Here is a 24373-nt window from a genome sequence, read left to right on the forward strand (position 1 = left end):
CCATAAAGTGTGTGTAAGGCGAAAAGTGTGTCTTCCAAACATTAATTTCCCATAGGAAACCAGTAAAAATGAGAATAATCCGTTCCGAGGTCCCCATAAAACACACATTTCTACTAAATAAGCTTAAAAATTACACATAATATATCTTATTTTATGTCTAATAAATATGCTATTGTATTGTATTGTAATTAAAGAAATAAACTGTACTGTATAATAAAGTTGTTTTATTTACCTTTGTGATGGTCGTTGATGGCTTGATGGAATGGATAGCTTTTTGCATAAAGTGTCTCAAGGAGCTCTAGGTTTCCTAACTGACATCAGAAAAACGTTTTATAGCATCTAAAATACCCAAAACACTCAGTATGATATTTTTATTCAAATGCAAAACACCAATAAAAATGACTTAAAGTGTCCAAAATCTGCAAAAAAATTGAGCTGCGAATTGGGCATTTCAGAAAGTCCCGCCCCCAGTTCGTGACGTCACGCCAAGACGTCTTGCATTGCTGGAGAATCAAAACAATGGCTTCAGATTCGGATAATATACTTTCTTGTTACACATCCAGCTATGAATATGATTCAAATAGTTCTGAAGAGGAAAGCATACATGTTTGCAATCGATTAAATAATTTATTCCGTGTCATTTTGAGGCATCTGGACTGCAATGTAGCATCCCAGAAAAGAGGCAGAAAATGGCGACCTCTTGTAGACATGACAGTGTATTGCATTTCCACAGGCTGATAAATTCCTTATATGGAGCTTGGACGCCCTCTTCTGGCGCAACACGAGGTTTTCAGACCAAACAAGCATTGACGTGATGGAAGGACTGGTACAATGTGTCCTTTGTTTTCGGTCCGGGGCGTTCCTTCAGTGACGTCACGTACGGACTCGTCAGCAACTCAAAAACAAGACTTCCGGAATATTCAGCACGAGTCTTAAAACGTAAAATATAGCTATATGCGGTGGAATCTTTGTAAAATACGCTCAGTAGAAGTCATTTGAAGCCATTTTACAAATTATGGACACAACTTGTCTGGAGACGTCGGTTGTCCTTTAATAGTCTCGCAGTGGAGACATTTACATTTCACAGCAGCAAAGTTATGAAAGAAAGAGGAAAGGAAAGAAAGAAGTAGAAAAACAAAATACAGGAGCTGCTGGAAAGGCAGCCTTTTTGCTTCATACTAGATTTTCTTTGGGGATGAAAACAGAGCCATTTCTTCCCAATGTTTTTTTTTTCTTCCTTGCCCCTTTGTGGTGTGAAATGCTTGAAAAACGATGTACATGATGAGGGCCGTGTCTACTTCCTGTCCTCAGTGAGTTCACACAGAGCCACTTAATATTTTGAGGAAGTGCACTTCCCAGAAACGGGAAGTCCCACTTGTCACTTTAGTGACACTGGGTAACTGAGAGCCGTTAGAGGAGAGGATACATCGTGGAGAATGAACACCTTATAAAAACATGGCATTACGACAACATCGCCAATTCTTTCCCATCCTCATTTGGATTCTCGAAATGCTCCTTCCTTTCTGCGCTGGCACTGGAGAGCCAAGTAAGCCACCCATAAATATCCATCATATCTATTAACGTACATGTATGTTGCATTTTGCTTTGTTCCCGCAGGATTACTATTTTTGGACACTGTCTTTGTGGGTTTCACGGGTGAAGATCTCCACGTTCGTTATGAACTGAACATCCCGGCAAACCAAAGTCAAGACATTTTGACGTGTTTTGACCCTTATAGGCAGATGATTTTTAAACACAAAGTTCCTGCAACTCAAGGCCATGCAGTGACCAACAAGGGAATTATTCAACTGAAAATGCTCATGAGTTCTGGAGAATATCATTGCCAGTATAAGGTGGCCAAAGCGTACTGGTTTCTTCGACTGAAAGGTGAGTACAGACAAGCCAATGTGCAGAGAAAGGCACTTTTTTTACACGATGCTGCTGCTGAATCGGTAACTCTTCTAACGCATTATTCGGAAAAATTGCATTCGTAATAGAATTGTAGGGCAGATATGTTTGATGCTCGCGTGGGTTTTCTCCAGGTCCTCTGGTTTCTTCCTATATTCAAAAAATATGCATGGTTGGTTAATTGAACACTCTAAAATTACCCCAAAGTTGCAACTACATTACGCCTGAACCCCCGTAAGGCGTTGGTTGTCCTTTAGGTCAACCGACACCTTCTCCAGGCGAAGAGTTGCTATCGTCAGAAAGTTTTTATGATTACAGTTGTCGTTTTCTTTTAGTGGTGTACAACTATGCTGCGTCATGCTCAGACTGAATCCTGTCAGTAATTGTAATATTTGTCATGTAACTAGCTAGCTATCTATTCGTTTTCTATTAGATAGCTAGCTAACTTGATCTATTGGAGTTATTCCCGGTTGAACGCGGCCACCATTGCTGGCTACCTATCTAGCTATCTATTTCCTATCTATTTGCTATCTATTAGCTGTCTAACTAGCCAGCCAGCTAGCTATTAGTTTTCTATTATCTAGCTAGCTAACGTCTGTGTAAGCTCTGGTCCATCGATGAGAAGGTTTCTTCAGCCGTCATCTGTACAAATTTTAGCTAACTTTAGCTAACTTGATCTATTTGAGTTATTCCCGGTTAAACGTTGTCACCGTTGCTGGCTCCCTGGATAGCTATCTATTTGCTATCAATTAGCCGTCTAGCTAGCTAGCTAGCTATTACTTATCTATTACCTAGCTAGGTAACTTGATCTATTTGAGTTATTCCCCGTTGAGTGAACGCTGGCGCATGTGGCTGCTGCTGCTCACCCACAGAAAAACTGATCCTGTGTCTGTAAAGTAACCTTAATAGTTTTGAAAGGTGCTTGTAAACGAAATGTATTATTATTATTCTTATATGTAACTAAAATAGGTAACTGCAGCATTTGAAACCACTCTTCGAACTAATAAAGGGACAGAAGGGGGCCCTTATTTCATTGATGATCAAATTGACCAAAACTTTATTTGTCTATGTTACGGTCATTTATTAACAGAAAAATCAAGCAGGAATAAAAAGTAAGAACAAAAAGATTATTTAATCTTTGGGTCGGCACAAAATGAGCACTGGCCAAGACGGGGATGGTACGCGTCTAAAAGTAGGAATATTACAGCACCACTTTGCCCATAATTGTGTCCATGATTTCAAATTACGAGGAAAATAAAGCAAATATTGGTGAACGTTTTCTTTTGTTTCTGTCCAATCCAAAATAATTCACCTACGGTATATCTCGCTTTTAAATAATATCATGAAAGATGTATTCTTCCAGATGAAGGCTACAGAGATCTCGCTCGGGTGGACTACACCGACTTCATCGTGGTGGCCGTCCTCTGCGGCATATTGCTGGTTTTTAGTGTGCTCAGCTCTGTGTATGTCTTCAGAGGAACTTGGGTAAGTTCGGCCTCCTCTGCAGTCTCGGTTTCCAAGGTTTCATTTTTAACAATATGTTGCAACAACGGGGCTCTCTTAAATATTCAGATGAGTGATGTTTGTCTTATAATCTCTTTAACAAAGTTGAATAATAGTGTGATAGTCATCACTTTGCTGCTGTGAAATGTAAATTTCTCCACTGTGAGACTAATAAAGGCAAATCCAATCCAATCTACCCCTTTTGATGCCCAAAAACATTTATTATGGAACACCATAAAAGCTGAAAGACATTTAAAACAACAATAAACGTTACTACGATATGTTCGACAAGACATACAGTAAATAAGCAAATTAATAACGTACCGTGTGCACCTTATAAACCGACATTAGACTAACTTTAATGACGTTGTAGGCTTAATCGTTCTCTCCCAAGCGATTACTCTTGCACATCAAAACACGACACGGAACCGGAAGTGATCATGACAAAATATTCTAAATAAAGTACAGTGATACCTCGGTTTACGAACCCCTTGGCTTATGAACTTTTTGGTTTCCGAACGTTAAATTTATGTAAATGTTACCTTGGCATACAAACTTTTTTTTGGGATACACACGGAGCTGCCAAAATGGCAGCTGACTGTTTTTGTCCTCTATTCCCCGCGCCCAGTCGTCGGTTAAAGCCACGTGATTGGTCAAGAACGCAGCAACGAGGGGAGGTGGTTTAAACATTAAAGAGACAGGCAAACGACAGCGAGAGAGTTTCAACTTTGATAATTCAAAGGCAGAGTGTAAACTGCAAGGTTAAAATATCCCATTAATCAGGCTCCACAAACCCGCACAAGCCATCTGTACACTTCATGCAAAAAGCTATCAACCCAACTAAACAGAACACAATTGATGAGGAACTAGGTAAAATTATCGCAGAGAAAGCACCTCCAAGGGATCATTCCTCAAGATGATGAAAGAAGAAGGCTCGGTTCCTCATCAAGTGTTTAATGCTGAGGAAACCGGCCACGCCATTCCATCAAGCCATCAATGACCATCACAAAGGTAAATAAAATGACATTATTATTACAGTACAGTTTACTTATTTAATTATAATAAAGATAGAACAATAAAATAAGGTATATTTTGTGTTCTCTCAAGGCTTAGAAAATTAGAAAGTAGAAAATTATGTTTTATGGGCACCTGGGAACGGATTATTCTCATTTTAATGGTTTCCTATGGAAAATTAATTTTTGGGATACACACTTCGCCTTACACACTCTGTCTGGGAACCAATTAAGTTCATAAGCCAAGGTATCACTGTATTGAGGATGATTTTGAGACATAATTATGAAGGTTCACATAGAAACATTAAACACCTTTACAACCCAACAAGCCCAAATACATTATATTTTTGCTGTCATGGCAACCAATGACAATATTGGCGGCAGTTACAAATAGCGTTTGAAATTAGATTCGACTCCATTACCTAAGGGTACTACTAGTCAACATGCCATCGTTTTAAAAAAAAAAGGTCGACAACATGACTTTGCAAATGTTCGGCATTATTTCTTTATTTGTTTTCTTGCCACAGTGTATTGTTTTTTGTTTGCCTCCACTCCAAACTTTAGAAAAAACAAATCCCTACGTGTGACGATTCGAGCACCGACCGAAAGCAGAACAACGAACGAACGCAAGCAGAAAAGCTTGACGATGACAGCACGGGTGTAATAATAGCTTCTTCCACATCCCTCTATGCTGTAAGTATGCCCGTGGGTGGGAGCATATTCAGTTCATTCTTTATCATTCTCCCTTTTCTTATTTCATCTGATAAGAAAATATGTTTTAGAGTCTCGAGCCACGACCACATTCTATTTATGATGTGCTTGACCGATCGGCTGTCAACACAGAGTCACAGCAGAGGAAGCCTGCTCTCAAGCCGAAAACCAGTCAGAAACCGGTCAGTCGGGTAGATTCGGACTCTTGCTGCCTTTTCACATCTTTAGAAATGTATGACGAAATAAACAAATTTCAATATCTCTCCTCAGGGGGAACAACGCAAGCAAGAACACGAGGAAGGGGCATTTGAGTCTGTCTATGAGAATTTCTGAATCATAAAGAACACTGTGTCAAACATGGCTGACATTGTACCCCATAAATAAATTATGTATTGTAAAGACTCATGGATATATGCCATTTTTTTCTGTTACGCCAATCTGGGGGGGGGGGCAAGCATGATTGCATACATGTTTAGTCTGACGATTTGGTTGGGAGACTCCCGATTTTGATATTCACAATACTCACTTTATAAAGTAACTATTGACACAATCCAGACAGTTCATTTGTAAGGTGAACCAAAAGAAAAATGTAAAAAAAAAAAACACACACATTTTTATACTACTTGAATGTATAAATAAACAATGAAAACATGTTTTTGTTTTATTTACTTGTAATTTAAACTTTTGTAACACTCACATTATTTAGCACCACAGAGTCGCGAGTACGAAAATCTCTGATTTTTGAAATTTAACATGTATCTTGTATGTTGCTTTGGGGGAGTACAAACGACGGAGGGTGCCTTATTAAGGTGTGAAAGGTGTGTCGATGATAGAATACATTTGATTGTACAGTAATATTAAAAATATAAAAAAAGCCACGTTTATAAATATTGAGACTAAATTCAAAAAAGGAAATGATTTAAGATAATGCAATATTTAATAAATAGATAAAATAGCATGAATCCCTCGACGAAGCCACAAGCACACGTCTAAGTAAACTCAAGATCTACACTCCATACCAGATGGCGGCAGTAATGCATAATTTACGTTGTTTGCCAACCGACAAGAATCAAACAATATAGGACGAAAAAGTAGCCACTGACAACATTGCTGTCAGTTGCGCACTGCACTTCCGGGTTACTTTTGTGTCTATCTTCGGTGGCCATGGCTGCAGAAGGTGACTTTTTGGCGAGATACCGCGCTGTATCGAATAAGCTTAAAAAGTAAGTGATGGCGGAATTAATCGTAAGGAAAAATAACATCAGATAAATGTTTTACAGATTTTTCAGATGTAATAGTTGCTCTGTAATACGCTAGTTTGCTAGCTTCCCTCGACTGTTGGAGGGATGGAATATTTATGTGAGTGTGTCCCCCTTCGCCCGCTATTCCAGCATCCCACAAATAAATGCTGTCTTAAAATGTTTCCAGTCTAGGAGATAAATCAGCTATTAAGTAGCTAGCAGCATCGCCAATTCATAGTATTAGCACCACAGTAATCGATCGTAACAGTAACAATTTGCTCGTTGGTGTTTTTTTTGTGCTCTATTTGCAGGCGGTTCCTTCGGAAACCAAATGTTGCGGAGGCAAGTGAACAGTTTGGTATGTTTTCATGATCAAGTAATGACCAATTGTGCGTCTCGAATTTTCTTTTTTTTTTGCTGAGCTAACATTCACCGATGTTTGTTGTTTCAGGTCAACTAGCCAAAGAGCTAAAGCAGCAGGATTGTTTGCAGTATGCCGCATTCTGTAACCTGGCTATGGCCCGGTAAGAGAACACAAATAAATTGTTTTGTTTTCGCAATGATCAGGTCCTGCAAGGTTGAAGTAGACAAACTGTAAAGAAGAGATTATACAAATATATTTGTGCTTGCACGGACAGTTATCTATTAGCTATATGGCTATCTAGCTGGCTGGCTGGCCGGCTATCTAGTTAGCTAGCTATTAGCTATATGGCTATTTAACTGACTGGCTTGCTATTTATTGTCTATCTATTAGCTTGCTAGATATCTTTCGATCTATTTGAGTTACCTATAATAATAATAATACATTTAATTTCAAGCGCCTTTCAAAACTCCCAAGGACACTTTACAATAAAAACAAAGCACACAACAATAAAACCATAAGTAAAATGATAAATAATAAAATAGCAGATTGAACTAGACATTGAAAGCAATTTTAAACATATGGGTTTTGAGGTGGGATTTGAAAATAGGGAGGGAGTCAATATTCCGGATGTTGGGTGGAAGTGAATTCCAGAGTTTGGGAGCAGAGCGGCTGAAAGCTCTGTATCCCATTGTGGTGAGACGGGCAGAGGGCACAGAGAGGTGAAGGGAGGATGAGGTTCTGATTGGCTGTAAACTTCTTCCATATGTTTGTGAAATACAAATGCGTAATATCTTTTTTTATTTTGGTCTGGGAGCTCATCACTGGTGTGCAGATATACCTGATGTTGTTAGTTTTGTTTATTAAAATCTATTGAAAATGGAATTGCTTTTTAAACAATTCAATATGAAATGACAGAAAGAGAAATAATATGTTCCGGAGTCAAACTCCAATTATCATTAAAACATTTATTCCAGACTGTACAGTTGCAGCAGCAGTGTTCCACTTCTGTCTATTATGACATTATAATTGTTGCTCCTGCAGGTGTGAGCAAACTCTGTTTAACGCTCCAGGAGAAGCACTGGCGCTCACCGATGCCGCACACCTTTTTCTTTCCTCTGAGAAAGAAAATCAGTCACTACATGCACCAGGCTTTGATGAGCACCTGCAGGCTGCACTCAACTGCTACAGTTTTGCCATCAAGGTTCACTGTGTTGCCCTTTCTTTCCGATTTTGTGAGAGACTGTCTGTTGTACCAAGGAAATGTATGCAGCGACTGTCAGATCATGGCTGTTGTTTTTCCAGGTGTATGTTGAAATGAACCAGCCTGTGATGGCAGCCAGCCTGTGTTTAGAACTTGGCAATGCACTCAAAGTAAGCTGTCGTGTTCAAGTAACGCGCAATATGGGTGACATACTATATTTTTTAAGATACTTGTTCTTCAATAGGAGATGAACCGACCAGGAGAAGCTATTGTTCATTATCAGAGAGCGGCAGAGCTCCAGACACAGATGCCAGTGGAATCTCTTTTGTCAATGGGAGAAATGGCTTCGTGTAAAATTCTCACACGTGAGTTTAATTTCCCGATTCGTCTTGCCCTAACTCAGCTAAGAAAGGCTCCAGCTTGCCTGCAACCCAAATTAGGAACATAGTTTTGTATTCTATTTGTAATTGTATTTTATTTATTATAGTATCTATGTTTGTCTGTGACTGTAAAGTGTCCTTGAGAGCTTTGAAAGGTGCTTAAAATAAAATGTATTATTATTATAGTTGATATGGAAAAATAATGAATGGGGTACGTCTGTATAGGCTGTCAGTCATACAGGAGTGGCCCATCGATGAAAAGGTGTCTTCAGCCGTCATCTGTACTTCTTTGAAGTTGTCGTACGTTTCGCTCCTCATCCGAAGAGCTTCGTCAGCGAACTAAAGTTGTGCTGGTAACTCTAGTTCTATATATATCCCTAATGGACAGTGGTGGCTGTGCCAGACCTCTGCTCTGATAGGTCCCTGCTCTAGCCACCACTGTCCATTAGGGATATATTTATAGGGTCAGAGTTACCAGCATAACTTTAGTTTTATGATGAAGCTCTTCGGATGAGGGGCGAAACATCCGACACCTTCAAAAAAGTATGGATGACGGCTGAAGAAACCTTTTCCACAATGAATGGGATACACAAACAGCCAATTGTCTTTGACATTTTATATCTTATGTAATTTGTCTTTTTGTAGGTGACTATGATGGCGCCTTGTCAGTGTTTACGGAAATGCAGCTCACATGCCAGGAAAGAGGACTACAACTACCAGGCACTAACACCCCTGTTGGTGAGGTTCATTTCATAGCGCTTAAATCTGTCAATGTTCACCAAAAAAAAGAAGAAAAAAATGATTGACAAACCAATCATTCTTGCCAACTGTGATTAAACTATGTTTAAATGCACCTCAAATGTACTACTATATAACAAACACACACACACACACACACTATTAGTGTTCTGTCGTCAGTCAGCCAAGGGGGGCTGGGAGAGGGTATGGGGAGTGAGCCAGGGGATCAGGTTACATCACAGTTGTGCTATCCATTTGTCCAGCTGCTCAGTTCCTCTGCCTTGCTATTTCATGGGTTTTATTGAACTCAAAACCTGATTATAAGCCTCACCCAGTACATTTTGAAAGGAAAAAAACATTTTGTACATACATAAACCGTACCTGTCTATCAGCCGCATGTTTATACAGAAAGACAGTACACAGAAAAAGCTTTCAAAGTTTTAAGAATATACCTTTACTTTTCTTTCAAAACAGTGTCTGTTACGCAGCAGCAACACAAGTTACAGTGATACCTCGGTTTACGAACCCCTTGTCTGGTGAACTTTTCGGTTTACGAACGTTAAATTTATGAAAATTTTACCTTGGCATATGAACTTTTTTCGGGATACACACGGAGCTGCCTCAATGAGTGATGTGTCGTTCGGGAACGAGCCCGTTATTCAAACAACAAAATGGCAGCCGAGTGTTATTGTCCTCTATACCCCGCCCCCAGTCTTCGGTTAAAGCCACGTAATTGGTCAAGAACGCAGCAGTGTGGGGGTGGGGGGGGGTTACAGATAGCGAGAGAGTGAAGTCGTTCTCCATAAAGAAAATGGCTGCCGACTTTTTTTTGTCCTCTATTCCCCGCCCCCAGTTTTAGGTTAAAGCAACGTGATTGGTCAAGAACGCAGCAGTGAGGGGAGGTGATAGTTCAAATGCAGAGTGTAGACTGCAAGGTTAAAATATCCCATCAATCAGGTTCCACAAACAACCCGTATAAGCCATCTGTACACTTGATGCAAAAAGCTATTAACCCAGCTAAACAGAACACAATTGATGAGGAACTAGATAAAATTATTGCAAGGAAAGCACCTACAAGGGATCATTCCTCAAGGTGGTAAAAGAAGGTTACGTTCCTCATCTAAGTTTTTCACGCTGAGGAAACCGGCCACTCCATTCCATCAAGCCATCAACGACCATCACAAAGGTAAATAAAATGACTTTATTATACCGTACAGTTTATTTATTTCATTATAATACCACAGCACATGTATTATACATAAAATAAGGTCTATTTTGTGTAGTTTTAAGGCTAAGAAAATTAGAAAGTAGAAAACTTTGTTTTATGGAACGGCTTATTCTCATTTTAATGGTTTCCTATGGGAAAGTATTTTTTGGGATACACACTTTTCACCTTACACTGTCTGGGAACCAATTAAGTTTGTAAGCCAACGTATCACTGTATTTGTTTTGTTTAACATTTCTTACAGGTGCGTTTCTGGACATTGTGGCGAGATGTGAGATCGCCAGAGTATTACTGCTGATGTTGCTTGAGGTAAAATTCCCCCGCCCCCTTTTTTTAAAATTAGTGTAATGTATGCATGTTATCACTGCTCCAAAACAGTAGAATGGGAGACATGGTGGAGTATCTCGAAGCCCCACTTTCCATGAACTAAATGTACACGGTCATTCAAGTTCTGGAAATTTGATTACCTGAAAGTGAGCTGCAAACTCACCTCCTGTTAAAAACAAAAACTTTGAGACAGATATTGAATGATTATTCGTCTCGCAGTGGAAAAATTTACATTTCACAGCAGCATAGTGATGAAAGGAAAGGAAAGAAAGAAGTACAAAAACAAAATACAGGAGCTGCTGGAAAGGCAGCCATTCTCGTTTCGTGTTTTTGAGTTGGTTACGATTCCTGACGTCACGTCAGGAACGCCCCTGACCGAGAAAGGGACACACAATGCATTTTGGGTACTTTGTTTTGTCTGAAAACTTTGTGTTGATCCATGTTGATGGTGAAATTTGAAGGAAAGCACAAGTAACGCGATGGTGAATCGTGTGTTTCACCAAGACTACTATTTGATACTAGTTGACACAAATTCCCTGCAGACAAATCAGCCCATTTCAAACGGAGCTTGGGCGCCATCTTGTGCATTTTCTGGGTCGCTACATTGGAGTCCAGACGGCTCGAATTGATCTGGAAGGACTTCTTTGATCGATTGCAAACATTTATGCTTTCCTCTTCAGAACTATTTGAATCATATTCATAACTGGATGAGTAACAAGAAAGCATCTTCTCCGAATCTGAAGCCATTGTTTTGATTCTCGAGCAAGGCAAGACACCCTGGCGTGATGTCACGAACAAGGGGGTGGGACCTTCTGAAACTGGGGTCATTTTGAAGTAGTTTTGGGACACTTTAACTCATTTTTGTTGGTGTTTTGCATTTGACTAAAAATATCAGCCTGCGTGTTTTGGGTATTTTAGATGCTATAAAACGTTTTTCTGATGTCAGTTAGGAAACAAAGAAATGGTGTGGGATGTCCTTGAAAGGTTTTGTATGAAAGGAAGGCAACACCGATGCCATATGAATCAGACTCTCTCTCTCTCTCTTCCATATTGTAAATCGTGTCACTTTTCTGTGCAGCCTCCACCTCAGAAGCTGCTCCCAGAACATGCACAAACACTGGAGAGATACGCATGGGAGTCCTTTGACCCACACAGCCAAGGTGGAGACACTTTTAATTGCTTATCAAAAAGGATGAAGGTCCTCTTCCGTCTTCCTTGTTCAATCGAGGGAGCGGTGGCTTGATACAATTCACAATTATTTGAGTCCGTGCTTGTGTTCTCTTTCAGTGACCTTCCTACCAGAAAATGTTTTCCTGCTCCTGCAGTCAGTGGTGGTGAGTTTCATTAGCGTGCATACTTTTGCACTTGACAGGATTTCCTGGTCTTCTCCTCTGGGCCTTTTGTTAAGCTGCGATAAATGTGCTGGGATTGTCTTTGCTTTTTCAATAGATCCCAGTTTGCACCATTTTTAATCTGTAGGATTTGTACGCGTGTCCTCAAAGGACTAATAATATTAGCTTGATGAAAAAGGGGTGTGTACAATGAAATATCAACCGCGTTTATGAACAAGTGCGGTCACATCGCTTGTCAAGGCCATCTTAATTTATTTGTGCAGCACATAAAAGCCAATGTGTTTCACAGATGGCATGCCAGGAGAAAGACACAGAGTCCCTGAAGTCTCTTCAGATCGAGCTTTGGTAAGCATTCCTAAATGTTTTCTCTGCAGTATGATCAATGTGTTGCCTCTCATGGTGCCTTTTTTTTGTTTTTTTATTGAAAGTTTTTTTTTTCTTTCTTTGTTTTCCCACTCTAGGCCGCTGCTGACCGCTGAACAGAATCACCTCCTCCACCTAGTGGTTCAAGAGCGCATCACACCCTCTGGCCAAGGCATTTAGTCGCGTCCTGGTCCTGTTCTCATCCGCTTCCTCTGGGAACGATAGCTAACATCATGGAAACATTCCTGAACTGAAACCGGGTTTGTTCTAAGACCTCAAGAAATGCTTGCGCAGAGAGAAATACAAAATGTAAAACCTTGAAGAAGAAAGAGCTTGTGGTATGATGTTAACATCATTATTTAATGCCACCCCTTTACCCCCCACCTTCCCTCCAAAGGGACTTCCATTTGTTTTCTATAGCTCCTGTTCTCAGACGGAGAAACTGTTCTGCCTGACTTTGGGTGTGACCCAGCGGGGTGTATATGGTAAAACATACTCATGCTCTCATTCACACCTTTTGAGGTCAGAGTCTTGAAGGACAACCAACGCCTCCGGACAAGTTGTGTCCATAATTTATAAAATCACTTCAAATGACTTCTACTGAGCGCATTTTACAAAGATTCCACCTCATATAGCTATATTTTACGTTTTAAGACTCGGGCTAAATTTTCAGGAAGTCTTGTTTTTGAGTTGGTGACGATACCTACTGTGACGTCACTAAAGGACCGCCCCTGACCGAGAAAGGACACAATGCATTATACGATACTTTGTTTGGTCTGAAAACTTCATGTTGATCCGTGTTGATGGCGAAATTAGAAGGAAAGCACATAACCCGATGGTGAATCGTTGTGTGTTGCACCAAGACTACTATTTGATACTAGTTTGACACAAATTTCCAGCAGACAAATCCAACGGAGCTTGGGCGCCATCTTCTGCATTTTCCTGGTGCTACATTCCTGTCATTCTTCTCTCATTGATGGCTCGAATTGATATGGGAGGACTCCTTTAATCGATTGCAAACATTTATGCTTTCCTCTTCAGAACTATTTGAATCGTATTCATAACTGGATGAGTAACAAGAAAGCATCTTCTCTGAATCTGAAGCCATTGTTTTGATTCTCGAGCAAGGCAAGACGTCTTGGCATGACGTCACGAGTTGGGAGCAGGATCTTCTGAAACTGGCCATTTTGAGGTAGTTTTTGGACACTTTAAGTCATTTTTATTGGTGTTTTTCATTTGACTAAAAATATCAGCCTGCGTGTTTTGGGTATTTTAGATGCTATAAAACGTTTTTCTGATGTCAGTTCGGAAACAAAAAAATTGTGTCAGTTGTCCTTTCAGTGAAGTTGATATATATTTTTTTGTTATGTGGAATGAAGTCAACTGATGTAGAACATGCAAACTGAGCAATATAAACCCTTAACATCCATCATGTTAAAGTAGTCATTCTGAATACATCTGGTATTTATCCAGTCATTTCAAATTGTTGACTTCGATTCGATGAATGAACATGAAGCTGTTTGTTAATGGTTGTTTATTGGTTATAGTGTATGGCTTCACTCCAATGTAATTACAAACCTTCGAATGCATAATTTAGAAATATGATCAAATGAAACACTGTCGTCCTCCATTCCTGGTTCATATGTACAAATTGATGTACGATTTTTTTTTTTTGTTTTAAGATAGCAGCCAACTACAAACAAAATGCAAAACATGGTTTGAAAAGTAAAGGTACATTACAAAAAGTTACAAAAATAAAATGGTTACAATGTACATGGATTAAACAAGAATAAACTATACTTCAATCATAAAATAATGATACATGACTCAGAACTACTTAAATTTTCAACTAAGGCTTGTTGAATTGTTCAAGTACTGCAACAGAGAAGGTGTAGTGTGGCGAACATCCTATAACTTTACACAATGTTAACTTCTTTCTTGTGATGATTGCTGGAAGCCTCAGTTTGATTTTTTTTTCTTTTTTTGGGAGGAGGGGGGCAGGGCATGTCTGCACTTCAAGTTATCAAGACCCCACTTCCATAATAATCTTAACTGGTGGCTTTACTTCGAAAGAGCCAACAGTGTGAGACTTAGGCACAGAGATGCTGCACTACTGCATGCATAGAAAATGTATGAAGCCATATCTGGCTGTAGTTTGTTAGCTTAGCACAGAGGTGATATCATTCATAGGTAACAAAATCCACATGTATGACCTTCTATAATTGTTTTTGTGTAAACAAAAAAAAATGTGTATCCCACTTCTCCCTAAATTTATGCTACAGTAACTAGCAACAAACTAGTAAAGTCACAGTTGACATACTGTATGTCTAATTTGCCACAAGCTGTTAAAAGTATTTCACATCATTGGAATTTGCTACTGAAACTAATTGACTGTTATGGTCTTGATGTGAATTAGTTATACAGATGTTGAGCACTTTACTCCCATGTGGTCGATACCATCAAATAAATTTCGGGAAGGGAAATCTGCCCAATAAAATGATAAATGAGGCTTATATGTATTTTTTTTAAATGACTGAGCAATATTCCCATTTTTTTTTTTTAAATCACAAATATTTGTCACAATTTCGGAGGCTACTTCTTGAACGTCCCAATTAAGAAGGAATGTGATTATAGATCCCGGACTTCCACTCACTCACTTTTTTTCCGCAGAACGAGATAGGCGATCGCTAAGAACATTGTGAGAACAAAGGAGATCCAGGCCAGGATGTAGGAGTGTCCGTATGTTCCGTCTTCATTGGCGTGGAACTCAGCGGTGTAAATTGAGGCAGCTATCATTATACACAGACCTGCGGGCGACAAGAGAACACTTCAATCAGTTTTTACTCAAAACTGAAAATACCCAATAAAAATAATAATCGGCTTAAGAACAATTTCCTGGATTTGGGCGTTGACTTAACCACAGAGCATACTTGAGATCTATGATGTGTGAATCATCAGCGTAGCATTTGGATGAATTTGCCAGAAAACACTTTTCACTCACATTTTATTGGAAGACATAGGTTTCTGTTTTTGCTTCTTCCAATCCATAACTCTTTCTGGGTAAATGATAAAGAAGCTTTGACTCCATGTCTTTAATTATGTATGCTTTTGATTGACAGCTTTACAGATGCTGTGTCTTCTTTTGAATGACAACTCTACAGATGCCATGACAGCTCTACGTGTAGGGTATATCGTGGTAATGTATGGTATCTGTCACTGTTATTTCAAAGACCAACTGCTCGGCACCATTTATTATACATGTGGACGATACACCCCATGATTCATTGGTGCATGGAAGCAAAGGCCACAATAAGAGGAAATATGGCATTTTAATTCAAATCACGAGTGGCCGTAACCTATTAGAGCACTTGTTAAATAATTTCAAATATCTTGAAAGCATTTTCCGTAACATTGTATCAATCTGTCTATCGCCCACAGAGCATCCAGACTATGACTAATTTTAATACATGACAATGAGTGTTACAAATATTTAGAGCAGAAAAAAGGGACCCAACAAGACGATTCATTCGCCTGACTCACTTATCAATCGAGAAGTGAGTAAAATGCCCAAATGCAATTGGAGCAATGGGAAGACTTCATATATAAGACTTCTATCTTAACTAATTTTTGAAAATGGCCATAAAATGTAGGGCTTTTTATACGTTCAATTGTTATTTTACTTTAAAATAAACACAGTTAAGTCTCACCCTTTGTTGTTAGAACTAAACATAAACCCAATTTCATGAAACATATTTCTGAAATTAACGTGGCGGTAAATGTTTCGAGTTTTCTCGCGAAATGCACCCCCCCCCTACTCCCCGAGATCCTCTGGCGCCCCCTTGAGGAGTCAGGACCACTACTCAGAAAACACTATTGCCTAATTCTCATTAGTGTTTTTTTTACATGCAAGTTGTTCATTAATTAATCATATATGCCCTGCTATTTAACGCTAACTAGTAATATGTAGGTAATTTTCTGCTTAACCAGGCTAAGTTTATTTTCAATCAGTGGTTTTTTTTGCATGACATTCCATTTGTCTTGTGCAGTTTACCCGAGCAGATTCTCGAGACTGAAGAACACATGACCTTTGTCTTAATTGTGTCATGCAGAACAAACAAATGTCCTGTGATTGAACCCTGCATCTAGCTACCAGCAAACAGACTTGCGGCAATAATCTATCCCACCACTTTATGAAAAATTTGCAATGATCCTTCCCTTTTTCTCAGTAAGAATGAATGTACAGTATACAGTATGAATATGCGCTTAATCAGACCATTTGCTGATGCGTTCTAAAAACATCATCTAATAAAGCGGACTGAAAGGTTCCCTCTGGTTGAAGAAAACAATGCCGGTATCACTCACAGGCGAGCAACTGTAAAACACCGGTGAAGGTGAAGCGTTGGCCTTTGGGCAGAGTGAAGAGCTGAGCCACAAAGACAAACAGGGCCAGGATGGCGAAGATGCATGCCAGGACTGAAGTCGCCTGCACCGCCTGAAGGTATTCTGTCATAGCAACACATACTAAAGTGAAGGAATGATAAAAACACGGACAAGTGTACATTTTCACAGCGCTTATTAAACACAAATAATTTGCTCATTGGACGTGCTCTAGCTTTTGTGACAGCTACACATATACTCAATCATTTTTAACACCTGGGATCATATCTTGTTCACTGCATCGGGACAGCATCAAGTAAGCAAATTTTATAAAGCATTTACCCTCTGGGTAGTCTTTCAGATTAGTGTAATGCCAGGCTGAGTTGACCAGCTCCCATCTTCCCCACAAGTCAGTTGACAATGCATCGGTGGTCCACCAGGCCTTCACAGGTACACGTAAATGGGACATTATTATGCCATGAAATACAGAATTGAAATTCAGGGAAGTATATTTCTAAACTGCTTTGTATGGATTTCAATTGCCTGTATACAGATGAGCGACTTTTTGAATCATCAGAACAAGGTGCAATACAAGAGCTATATTTATTTTTTTACATTAAGTCTGAGGTTTTATGACTTTATTTAGCTAGCAAAGAGGAGAAAGCCTGCCCTTTCATGATATGAAGTAAAAAAATTGCAAACCCTTTTCATGGATCATATAATAACACGGGGTGGGGGTTTGTGAAATAAACTAATAAAATACTAACCCGCCTAAAAACGGCCATAAAACTTGTAAAATAACACCTGCTTGACCCAAAGTCTGCCCTGTGTTTTCATTTGGGTAAAACAAACAGAATTGGAATGTTTTTGACAGAAGGAGGTTGTATAAAAAAACAACCATACTTACATTATCAATGGTAGCAACAAGGAGCAGGATAATGGCGGTGAGATGCACAACAACGATTCCAGCCAGCATCAACATTGTGACCCTCTGGCAAAAGAAATATTGGCACAGTGATTCAGAGGGACTGTGGGCTGTGCGCGTTCGTGTGTCCACGATCGCGCGCGTGGGAGGATGCACAGCATTCACTGTACAGTACTTCAGTCAACCTCCCCCTTACAGAAAGCCCCTCACAGCTGTCCCAGATAAAACACTGCGAATGGGAGCTGACAGACAGAGGGGCCCCCAAAAACGCCCCTGAAAGCCCCTCAGACAGATGTGCCCCCCCAACCCCCCATCCTACCCCACCCCAAATCAGCCCTAACAAATTCCCCCCACGCCAATGTAATAAACTTTTCAAACACCTATCGTAGCGCATTCTACGACAAATTGAACAAAAAAAAAAACATTTGTAGTGCTCGAATTGAGGACTTGACGCTATTTCCGTCGACGAGAAAGACGCTTTTGTTGCGACTGTGCCCGGACATTTCCAAATTACACGCGCAGGCCCTCTACTGTACAAAGCCGTCGACAGCTTTGAAAAGAGCGCGAGAACGCGACGCTTGAACATAATGATAATGGAAAACGTCATAATAAATATAGTTTCATCTTCCATACATTGTAATTAATGAGGGTTACCGTTCGACAAAATGGTTTCCAATTCGCGCCTTTTAACGTTTGCAACTTTTCACCCTCTTCTGTGGCTACTTTGAAAGTTTCGGCACCGCCATAAATCTTGCTTTCTTCCACTTGGAGTAACCATAAAACTACCAAAAGATGCACGTTTCAGTCGGTTGAAAGAGAAGAATAATTAAGAGTAAAAGAATGCAATCGAGAAAATAAAGTATTACCTGAAAGCGCTCGAACGTACAGCCCGGGAGTTATTTGGAAAATGCGAATGGCAGTAGAAGACCCACCCAACTCTGACTGGGACGCACACACATCGGCCTGTTTTCCCTCTCTTCCCCTTGTGCAAGCCCCACCCAGAAAGTTTCACATTTTTTTCCTCCTCAATGAAATGTCCGCAGTCACCGAAAGCGACTTTGCATGCTGTCCTCAAAAATTAAAACCGCGTTTTAAAACGTGACTTACTTAACACTCGTTTGCAGCGTTTCATCTTTTATATTAAGAAACAGTCCACGTAGCAGTTTTGTGTTTTTCTGCAATACTATGAGTTAATTCTGGCCATTTCCTTTATTTGCATGTAGTTGCAGGATATCATCAATCACGCTACGTCTATGTTCGAATAATTGCAGTTACTTCAGAATTTGGAATGGGTTAATGACATCTGAACTGCCAAAGAAAACAAATAAACGAAGCATTGTAATCCTCGTCGTAAAATGACCAACCATTGTAGGAATTCCAAATTATCGCGCAAATATGTGCCTTGGGGTTACGGAAAGTATTACTGTAGTTGTACGTTTGCCAAATTCCACAAACCCTGTCATACTACTATCTCACTTTGTACATATTCAAGCATGGAAGCTCCAAAGTTGAATGCTGTAACGTCTGTGTACATAATTCAACCAATATTTTCATGCTTTAGAATTTACCCCTTAGTTTTCTAACTGAAGTTGTGCGTATTTTTTTTGTCTCATCACCACGTGTGAATATGGGTTTGGACAGTAAATGCATGTCGTGTGAACACAGTGAAAGTCTGCCGTTTGATCCTTGTTCGAATCGTTAATAAAACACTTTCAAATTTATTATCAAGAAACTGCCAGGCAATCCACTCTCACTGAGCCATCATGAGAGCAGAATACTCGTACTCGACCATAACTTAAAAAAAATAATCATTCACTTCAAAGATCATGTTTAGATTTGATTGATACTGCTGGAGAGATTCGTTTCCGAAAGTTTATGGAATCACCCCAAATACATATCCAGCAAGGAGTGTACTTTAAAAATTCCTCAGGCCAGATGACGATGCGGAAGGAGCTAACAGTATGTAAATGCTCAGCAATTCCCCCTGCCCCTCCCCAAAAATGTGGTTACATCCCATGTGAAGCAATATGTGCTCAAGCGTTTTTTTTGCTGTAGCAGTAAATTTCTGTATACTCTGCTGTCATTACCATCCATCTGTTCTCAATTACTACATTCTCTGACACATTTGCATCCTTTTGAGTCACAGTTTTGTATAAAATGCACAATTTGTCGAATATCTTTCCCTATAACACTGCAAACTTGAGAGTCCTTTCCCGCCTTCATTGACACTGTTTCTCAGAATGACTGCAAAATATCTGCAAAAAAGCCATAGGAAAAAAATATTTGTTAACTCATTCACTGCCAGACGTGCAAAAATAAGTCCACTCCAGAGCCAGGGTTTTTGTCATTGTCACTCAAATTGCAGGACCCACAGAATATTGAGTTTTAGGACTAGATAAACATCAGTGCAGCATAAGAAACCTAAGACCAGGGGTGTCAAAGTCATTTTTTGCCGCGGGCCACATTGTAGTATGGTTTCCTCTCGAGGGCCGTTATGAATTTGGGGAATCCATTAGAATGTTTAATCCCTCCACATATTACATAAAAAGCGCGCAACAAATTAACGAATAACTATTTTTCAAATCTGAAGTCAAGAATAATGACTGTTATTGTGGTTTACGTCAAAAAATATGAAATTTTGGTTAAGATTTTAGCAAGCATCATGGAATTTCACAAGTTTGATTTGCGTTCGCGGGCCGAAAAAAATGATGTGGTGGACCAGATTTGGCCCGCAGTCCTTGACTTTGACACCTGTGCCTTAGATTCCCTTCTTTCATCAGACATATTGGTTTATATAGCGTTTTAACAATAGCTGAAGCTGGAACAAAGCTCTACCATGGAAAAAGGAAATGCTGTCCCCTTGTGGAAGGGGAAAAACATTGCCAAAGGTCTGGCCAGCGCTTTATCTGCACCCATGCAAGAAAAAAAAAAACCCAAACTAATTTGGGAATGGCGCTCCACGTCATATACATCATTTTTTCTACAGAGATTTTGGACCAACTGCAATCTGTTCAACAGCAGTTCTTTAGAGGGTCCTATGAATATGTTTCCAAGCTGTAGCACTGTTTTGACAGTATGAAAGCCATCATTTGTACAATACGGTACATCTTTTATGGCAAAACACTTTGTAAAGTTACAATCTATACAGTGAGACCTCAACTTACAAACTTAATTGGTTCCCAGACAGAGTGTGTAAGGCGAAAAGTGTGTATCTAAAAAAAAAATCCCATAGGAAACCATTAAAATGGGAATAATCCGTTCCCGGGTTTCCATAAAATATACTTTTCAACTAAATAAGCCTAAAACACTACACACAACATACCTTATTCTATGTATAATAAATGTGCTATTGTATTGTAATGAAAGAAATACACTTCATTGTATCATAAAGTCACTTTATTTACATTTGTGATGGTCATTTATGGCTTGATGGAATGGCGTTGGAGGTCGAAGGTCAAAGGGAATTGCTGTTTGGAAAGAGAGGCGCATTACATGAGGACTGTAATTAAAGAAATAAACTGTGCTGTAAAATAAAGTTTTATTTACCTTTTTGGTGGCTTATGGAAGGAGAGTCACCTTCCATAAGGACTGTTGGTAACTTAACCTCTGGTGCTGTTCGGTCGTGTGCTTCCGCCGAAGATCACTCCGCCAGCCGTGGTGGGTGTGTATTATGAAAATAGTGCTTATTATAAGGTTTAATTTTCATAAATTTGACGTTTGTAAGATGAAAAGTTTGTAAGATAAGGTGTTTGTAAGTTGAGGTCTCACTGTATATGTATTTATTCTGAGATAGTCTCATGTGAAGTCCAAATTTATAGAAAAAGAACCAAATAGGGGAACCTCACTGTCACTGACTGACGCGAGCACACAAAAATCCAGCTGACACCGAATTGCAACGTCAGTGAAAGGAGCGCGCATCACCGTGGCGACCTCAAACTGCAGCTAAGGCCTTTATAGACGCTGGTATTTACAAAATAACAGTCTGGCACGTCTGACTTCTATTTCACTCGTGTGATTGTTCAAGCAAAGGCTGTGACTATGGTGCTGGAGAGAATGAGTGAGTAAGTGTGAGGCCCTTGGTGCTTGGTTCTCTTGGGACAAAATGCCATGTTGTTCGAGGCTCACCCCCATCAGCCAATGTACAGCCACTAAAGCTTTGCACTACCTGTGTCGGATGAAAGAAAAGCTCAAGTGTGTGTAGGTCGTCTTATGACAAAAGCATGTTTAGAGAGCAGGCTTAGCTCATCTCTGCCCTCAGGCTAAAGATCTTCCGGGGAGGAGGTGGGGCGGAGAGAGAGCGGGGAGGGGGGCACCGATGGTGGTAGTCTCCATACTTGGCTAACAGTAGTCGCATTGTGCTGCTGGAGGTGGAATGAAGACGGATAACAAGAACGACTTCCACTCCTTTTATGTTTGTCACGCCTTCTTTTGCTGACAGTGCTTTCTGACTAGGCAGGGGGAAATTCTCAACCCAGAAAGAAATTAGCATCCGATACATTCTGGATCGCCCTATACAGAAAAGGCCGCGGTATTTGCTCTGGCTTTGACGAAGTACATAGCATGACTCAGAACATTATTGACTAATCCTGAGATAGTTTTACACCGACCTACTGTATATTTAAAGGACAACCGACGTCACTTTTTTGTTTCCTAACTGAGGTCAGAAAAACGTTTTATAGCATGTAAAATACCCAAAACTTCAAAAAATTCAAATGCAAAACACCAATAAAAATGACTTCAAGTGTTCAAAATCTGCAAAAAAAATGAGCTGCGAATTGGGCATTTTCAGAAAGTCCCGCCCCCAGTTCGTGTGACATCATGCCAAGACGTCTTGCATTGCTGGAGAATCCAAACAATGGCTTCAGATTCGGAGAGTATGCTTTCTTGTTACACATCCAGTTATGAATATGATTCAAATAGTTATGAAGAGGAAAGCATAAATGTTTGCAATCGATTAAAGAATTATATGTGCCATTTTGAGGCAACATTGGGGGGAAATGTCTCACCCAAAAAGAGGCAGAAAATGGCCACCGAGCTCCTGTGAGGAATGAATCAGCTCGTTTCCACAGGCTGATAAATTCCTTATATGAAGCTTGGATGCCCTCTTCTGGCTGTTTTTGGTGCAACATGACGTTTTCAGAACAAACAAGCACATCAAAATGCATTGACGTGATGGAAGGACTGCTACAATGTGTCCTTTTTTTCGGTCAGGGGCGTTTCTTCAGTGACGTCACGTACGGACTCGTCACCAACTCAAAAACAAGACTTCCAGAATATTCAGCACGAGTCTTAAAACGTAAAATATAGCTATATGCGGTGGAATATTTGTAAAATACGCTCAGTATAAGTCATTTTACAAAATATGGACACAACTTGTCCGGAGACGTCGGTTGTCCTTTAAGGGCACCGCATCCAATTTGCAGATCAATAAGCGCTTGAGGCCATCTGCAGGAAGAGACAGCAACATCTGTACTTCCTGAGCAAGCAAGATTACTGTATTTTCATAGAGACAGGAAAGGAGTCTGTTCTCACTTTTGCTTTCACTGTATGTATGGCAGCACTGGGAAGCAAAGATGGCTAGCAGGGTGGTTGACAGCTAACAGAATGGCTAAGGATGAAGGTTGTGTCAGTCAAGTCCCTGCAATATGATTAACTCATTCACAAATTTATCCGGGAGTTGAAAATATGACATAGAGCGCCATTCCCGAGTTTTGTTTTTTCATGCATGGGTGCCGAAAAAGCGCTGGCCCTGGCCTCTGGCAATGTTTTGTATTTTCCACAAGGGGCAACATTTCCCTTTTTTCCACGTTAGCGCTTTGTTCCAGCTTCAGCTGTTGTTAAAGCAATATATAAACCAATATGTAATGCATTGTATTTTGGAGAGCCCCCCTCATTTCAAGCTCATATAACTCCAGACCCATAGAATTTAGGAATCAACTCTTTCTTTTCTGATGCAAGATGATCGTCTAAGGCAGGGGTGTCAAAGTCATTTTTTTTGCCGCGGGACACATTGTAGTTATGGTTTCCTCTCGAGGGCCGTTATGAATTTGGGGAACCCATTAGAATGTTTAAATCCCTTCAAATATTACATATAGAGCACACAGCAAATTAATGAATAACTCGTTTTCAAATCTGAAGTCAAGAATAATGACTTTTATTGTGGTTGACATCCAAAAATATGAAATTTTGGCTCAGATTTTAGCAATCATCATGGAATTTAACAAGTTTGATTTGCTTTCGCCGGCCCAAAAAAATGATGTGGCGGGCCGGATTTGGCCCGCGGGCCTTGACTTTGACACCTGTGGTCTAAGGTTTCCAAAGCTGTATTAAATGTTTACGTAGTCCTAAAACTCTATATTCTGTGGGTCTTGGAATTCAACTGATAATGACAAAAACCCTGGCACTGGAGTGGACACATTTTTCACATCTGGCAATGAATGGGCTAATTGCTAACGTTAGCAGTGAGTGTGCCTCACTGACTGCCATTGCGCTTCGTTATTTCTCCAAAAGTGTTTTTTTTATTTTACATTAGTAGTTAACATCTATTCCGACTGTTGTGATGGTTAATTGTGAGCAACACAATGCTCGTAGCAGCTGAAACACTTTTATTATTATGCTATCCTCCTTGATGAAGTTGAGGGACTGTTTAAATGAGGTGGCAAGTAGTCATAACACAGTGGTTAAATTGTTTCCGTCTTAACACAGCCATTTTATTGTTAAGCTTTTCTATGACAACAGAATGACT

At 39.8% G+C, this 24373-nt stretch overlaps 3 protein-coding genes across 13 annotated transcripts; 2 read left to right on the top strand and 1 right to left on the bottom strand.

Annotated features, from left to right (window-relative positions):
* Positions 1-1373: 1373 nt before the first annotated feature.
* LOC148892761 (uncharacterized) lies at positions 1374-5536 on the top strand. 2 transcript variants are annotated; one of them, XM_089007143.1, is made up of 6 exons: positions 1374-1546; positions 1618-1887; positions 3272-3393; positions 4989-5117; positions 5193-5317; positions 5406-5536. In XM_089007143.1, the coding sequence occupies exons 1-6, from the start codon at positions 1456-1458 to the stop codon at positions 5473-5475; spliced, it is 807 nt and encodes a 268-aa protein (XP_088863269.1). In that variant the 5' UTR covers positions 1374-1455; the 3' UTR covers positions 5476-5536. The 2 variants fall into 2 exon arrangements, with proteins under 2 accessions (XP_088863269.1, XP_088863270.1); XM_089007144.1 differs by having other exon boundaries at positions 1379-1546; positions 5207-5317.
* Positions 5537-6226: 690 nt separating this feature from the next.
* On the top strand, positions 6227-16680 carry LOC148892762 (40-kDa huntingtin-associated protein-like). 10 transcript variants are annotated; one of them, XR_016116281.1, is made up of 14 exons: positions 6227-6358; positions 6688-6734; positions 6828-6900; positions 7782-7941; positions 8043-8111; positions 8186-8306; positions 8967-9059; positions 10529-10593; positions 11690-11771; positions 11899-11945; positions 12253-12308; positions 12425-12664; positions 12747-12811; positions 13368-14885. XR_016116281.1 is itself a non-coding variant. In XM_089006603.1 (12 exons), the coding sequence occupies exons 1-12, from the start codon at positions 6300-6302 to the stop codon at positions 12504-12506; spliced, it is 954 nt and encodes a 317-aa protein (XP_088862729.1). In that variant the 5' UTR covers positions 6227-6299; the 3' UTR covers positions 12507-14885. The 10 variants fall into 10 exon arrangements, 2 of the variants coding, with proteins under 2 accessions (XP_088862729.1, XP_088862730.1); XR_016116282.1 differs by having other exon boundaries at positions 12425-12635; positions 12724-12811; XR_016116283.1 differs by having other exon boundaries at positions 12425-12635.
* On the bottom strand, positions 13844-18599 carry emp1a (epithelial membrane protein 1a). The gene is made up of 5 exons (XM_089006605.1): positions 18495-18599; positions 17611-17694; positions 17046-17145; positions 16689-16829; positions 13844-15133 (listed from the first exon to the last, which is right to left on the bottom strand). Exons 2-5 carry the CDS (start codon positions 17683-17685, stop codon positions 14976-14978), a joined length of 474 nt encoding a protein of 157 aa, XP_088862731.1. The 5' UTR covers positions 17686-17694; positions 18495-18599; the 3' UTR covers positions 13844-14975.
* Between the last annotated feature and the right edge of the window lie 5774 nt (positions 18600-24373).

Source organism: Hippocampus bargibanti, linkage group LG10 (genome assembly GCF_051943395.1).
Source record: "Hippocampus bargibanti isolate YZ-2025 linkage group LG10, ASM5194339v1, whole genome shotgun sequence".
Classification (NCBI taxonomy): domain Eukaryota; kingdom Metazoa; phylum Chordata; class Actinopteri; order Syngnathiformes; family Syngnathidae; genus Hippocampus; species Hippocampus bargibanti.

Coding starts and splice junctions, on each gene's coding strand:
- LOC148892761 (XM_089007143.1), top strand. CDS start 1,456: ATGGCATTACGACAACATCGCCAATTCTTTCCCATCCTCATTTGGATT. Junction 1,547..1,617: donor CGCTGGCACTGGAGAGCCAA/GTAAGCCACCCA, acceptor TTGTTCCCGCAG/GATTACTATTTTTGGACACT. Junction 5,118..5,192: donor CTTCCACATCCCTCTATGCT/GTAAGTATGCCC, acceptor TCATCTGATAAG/AAAATATGTTTTAGAGTCTC.
- LOC148892762 (XM_089006603.1), top strand. CDS start 6,300: ATGGCTGCAGAAGGTGACTTTTTGGCGAGATACCGCGCTGTATCGAAT. Junction 6,359..6,687: donor GTATCGAATAAGCTTAAAAA/GTAAGTGATGGC, acceptor CTCTATTTGCAG/GCGGTTCCTTCGGAAACCAA. Junction 7,942..8,042: donor GCTACAGTTTTGCCATCAAG/GTTCACTGTGTT, acceptor TTGTTTTTCCAG/GTGTATGTTGAAATGAACCA.
- emp1a (XM_089006605.1), bottom strand. CDS start 17,685: ATGTTGATGCTGGCTGGAATCGTTGTTGTGCATCTCACCGCCATTATC. Junction 16,830..17,045: donor TCTGAAAGACTACCCAGAGG/GTAAATGCTTTA, acceptor TTGCTATGACAG/AATACCTTCAGGCGGTGCAG. Junction 15,134..16,688: donor TGTTTTACAGTTGCTCGCCT/GTGAGTGATACC, acceptor TGTCGCCCGCAG/GTCTGTGTATAATGATAGCT.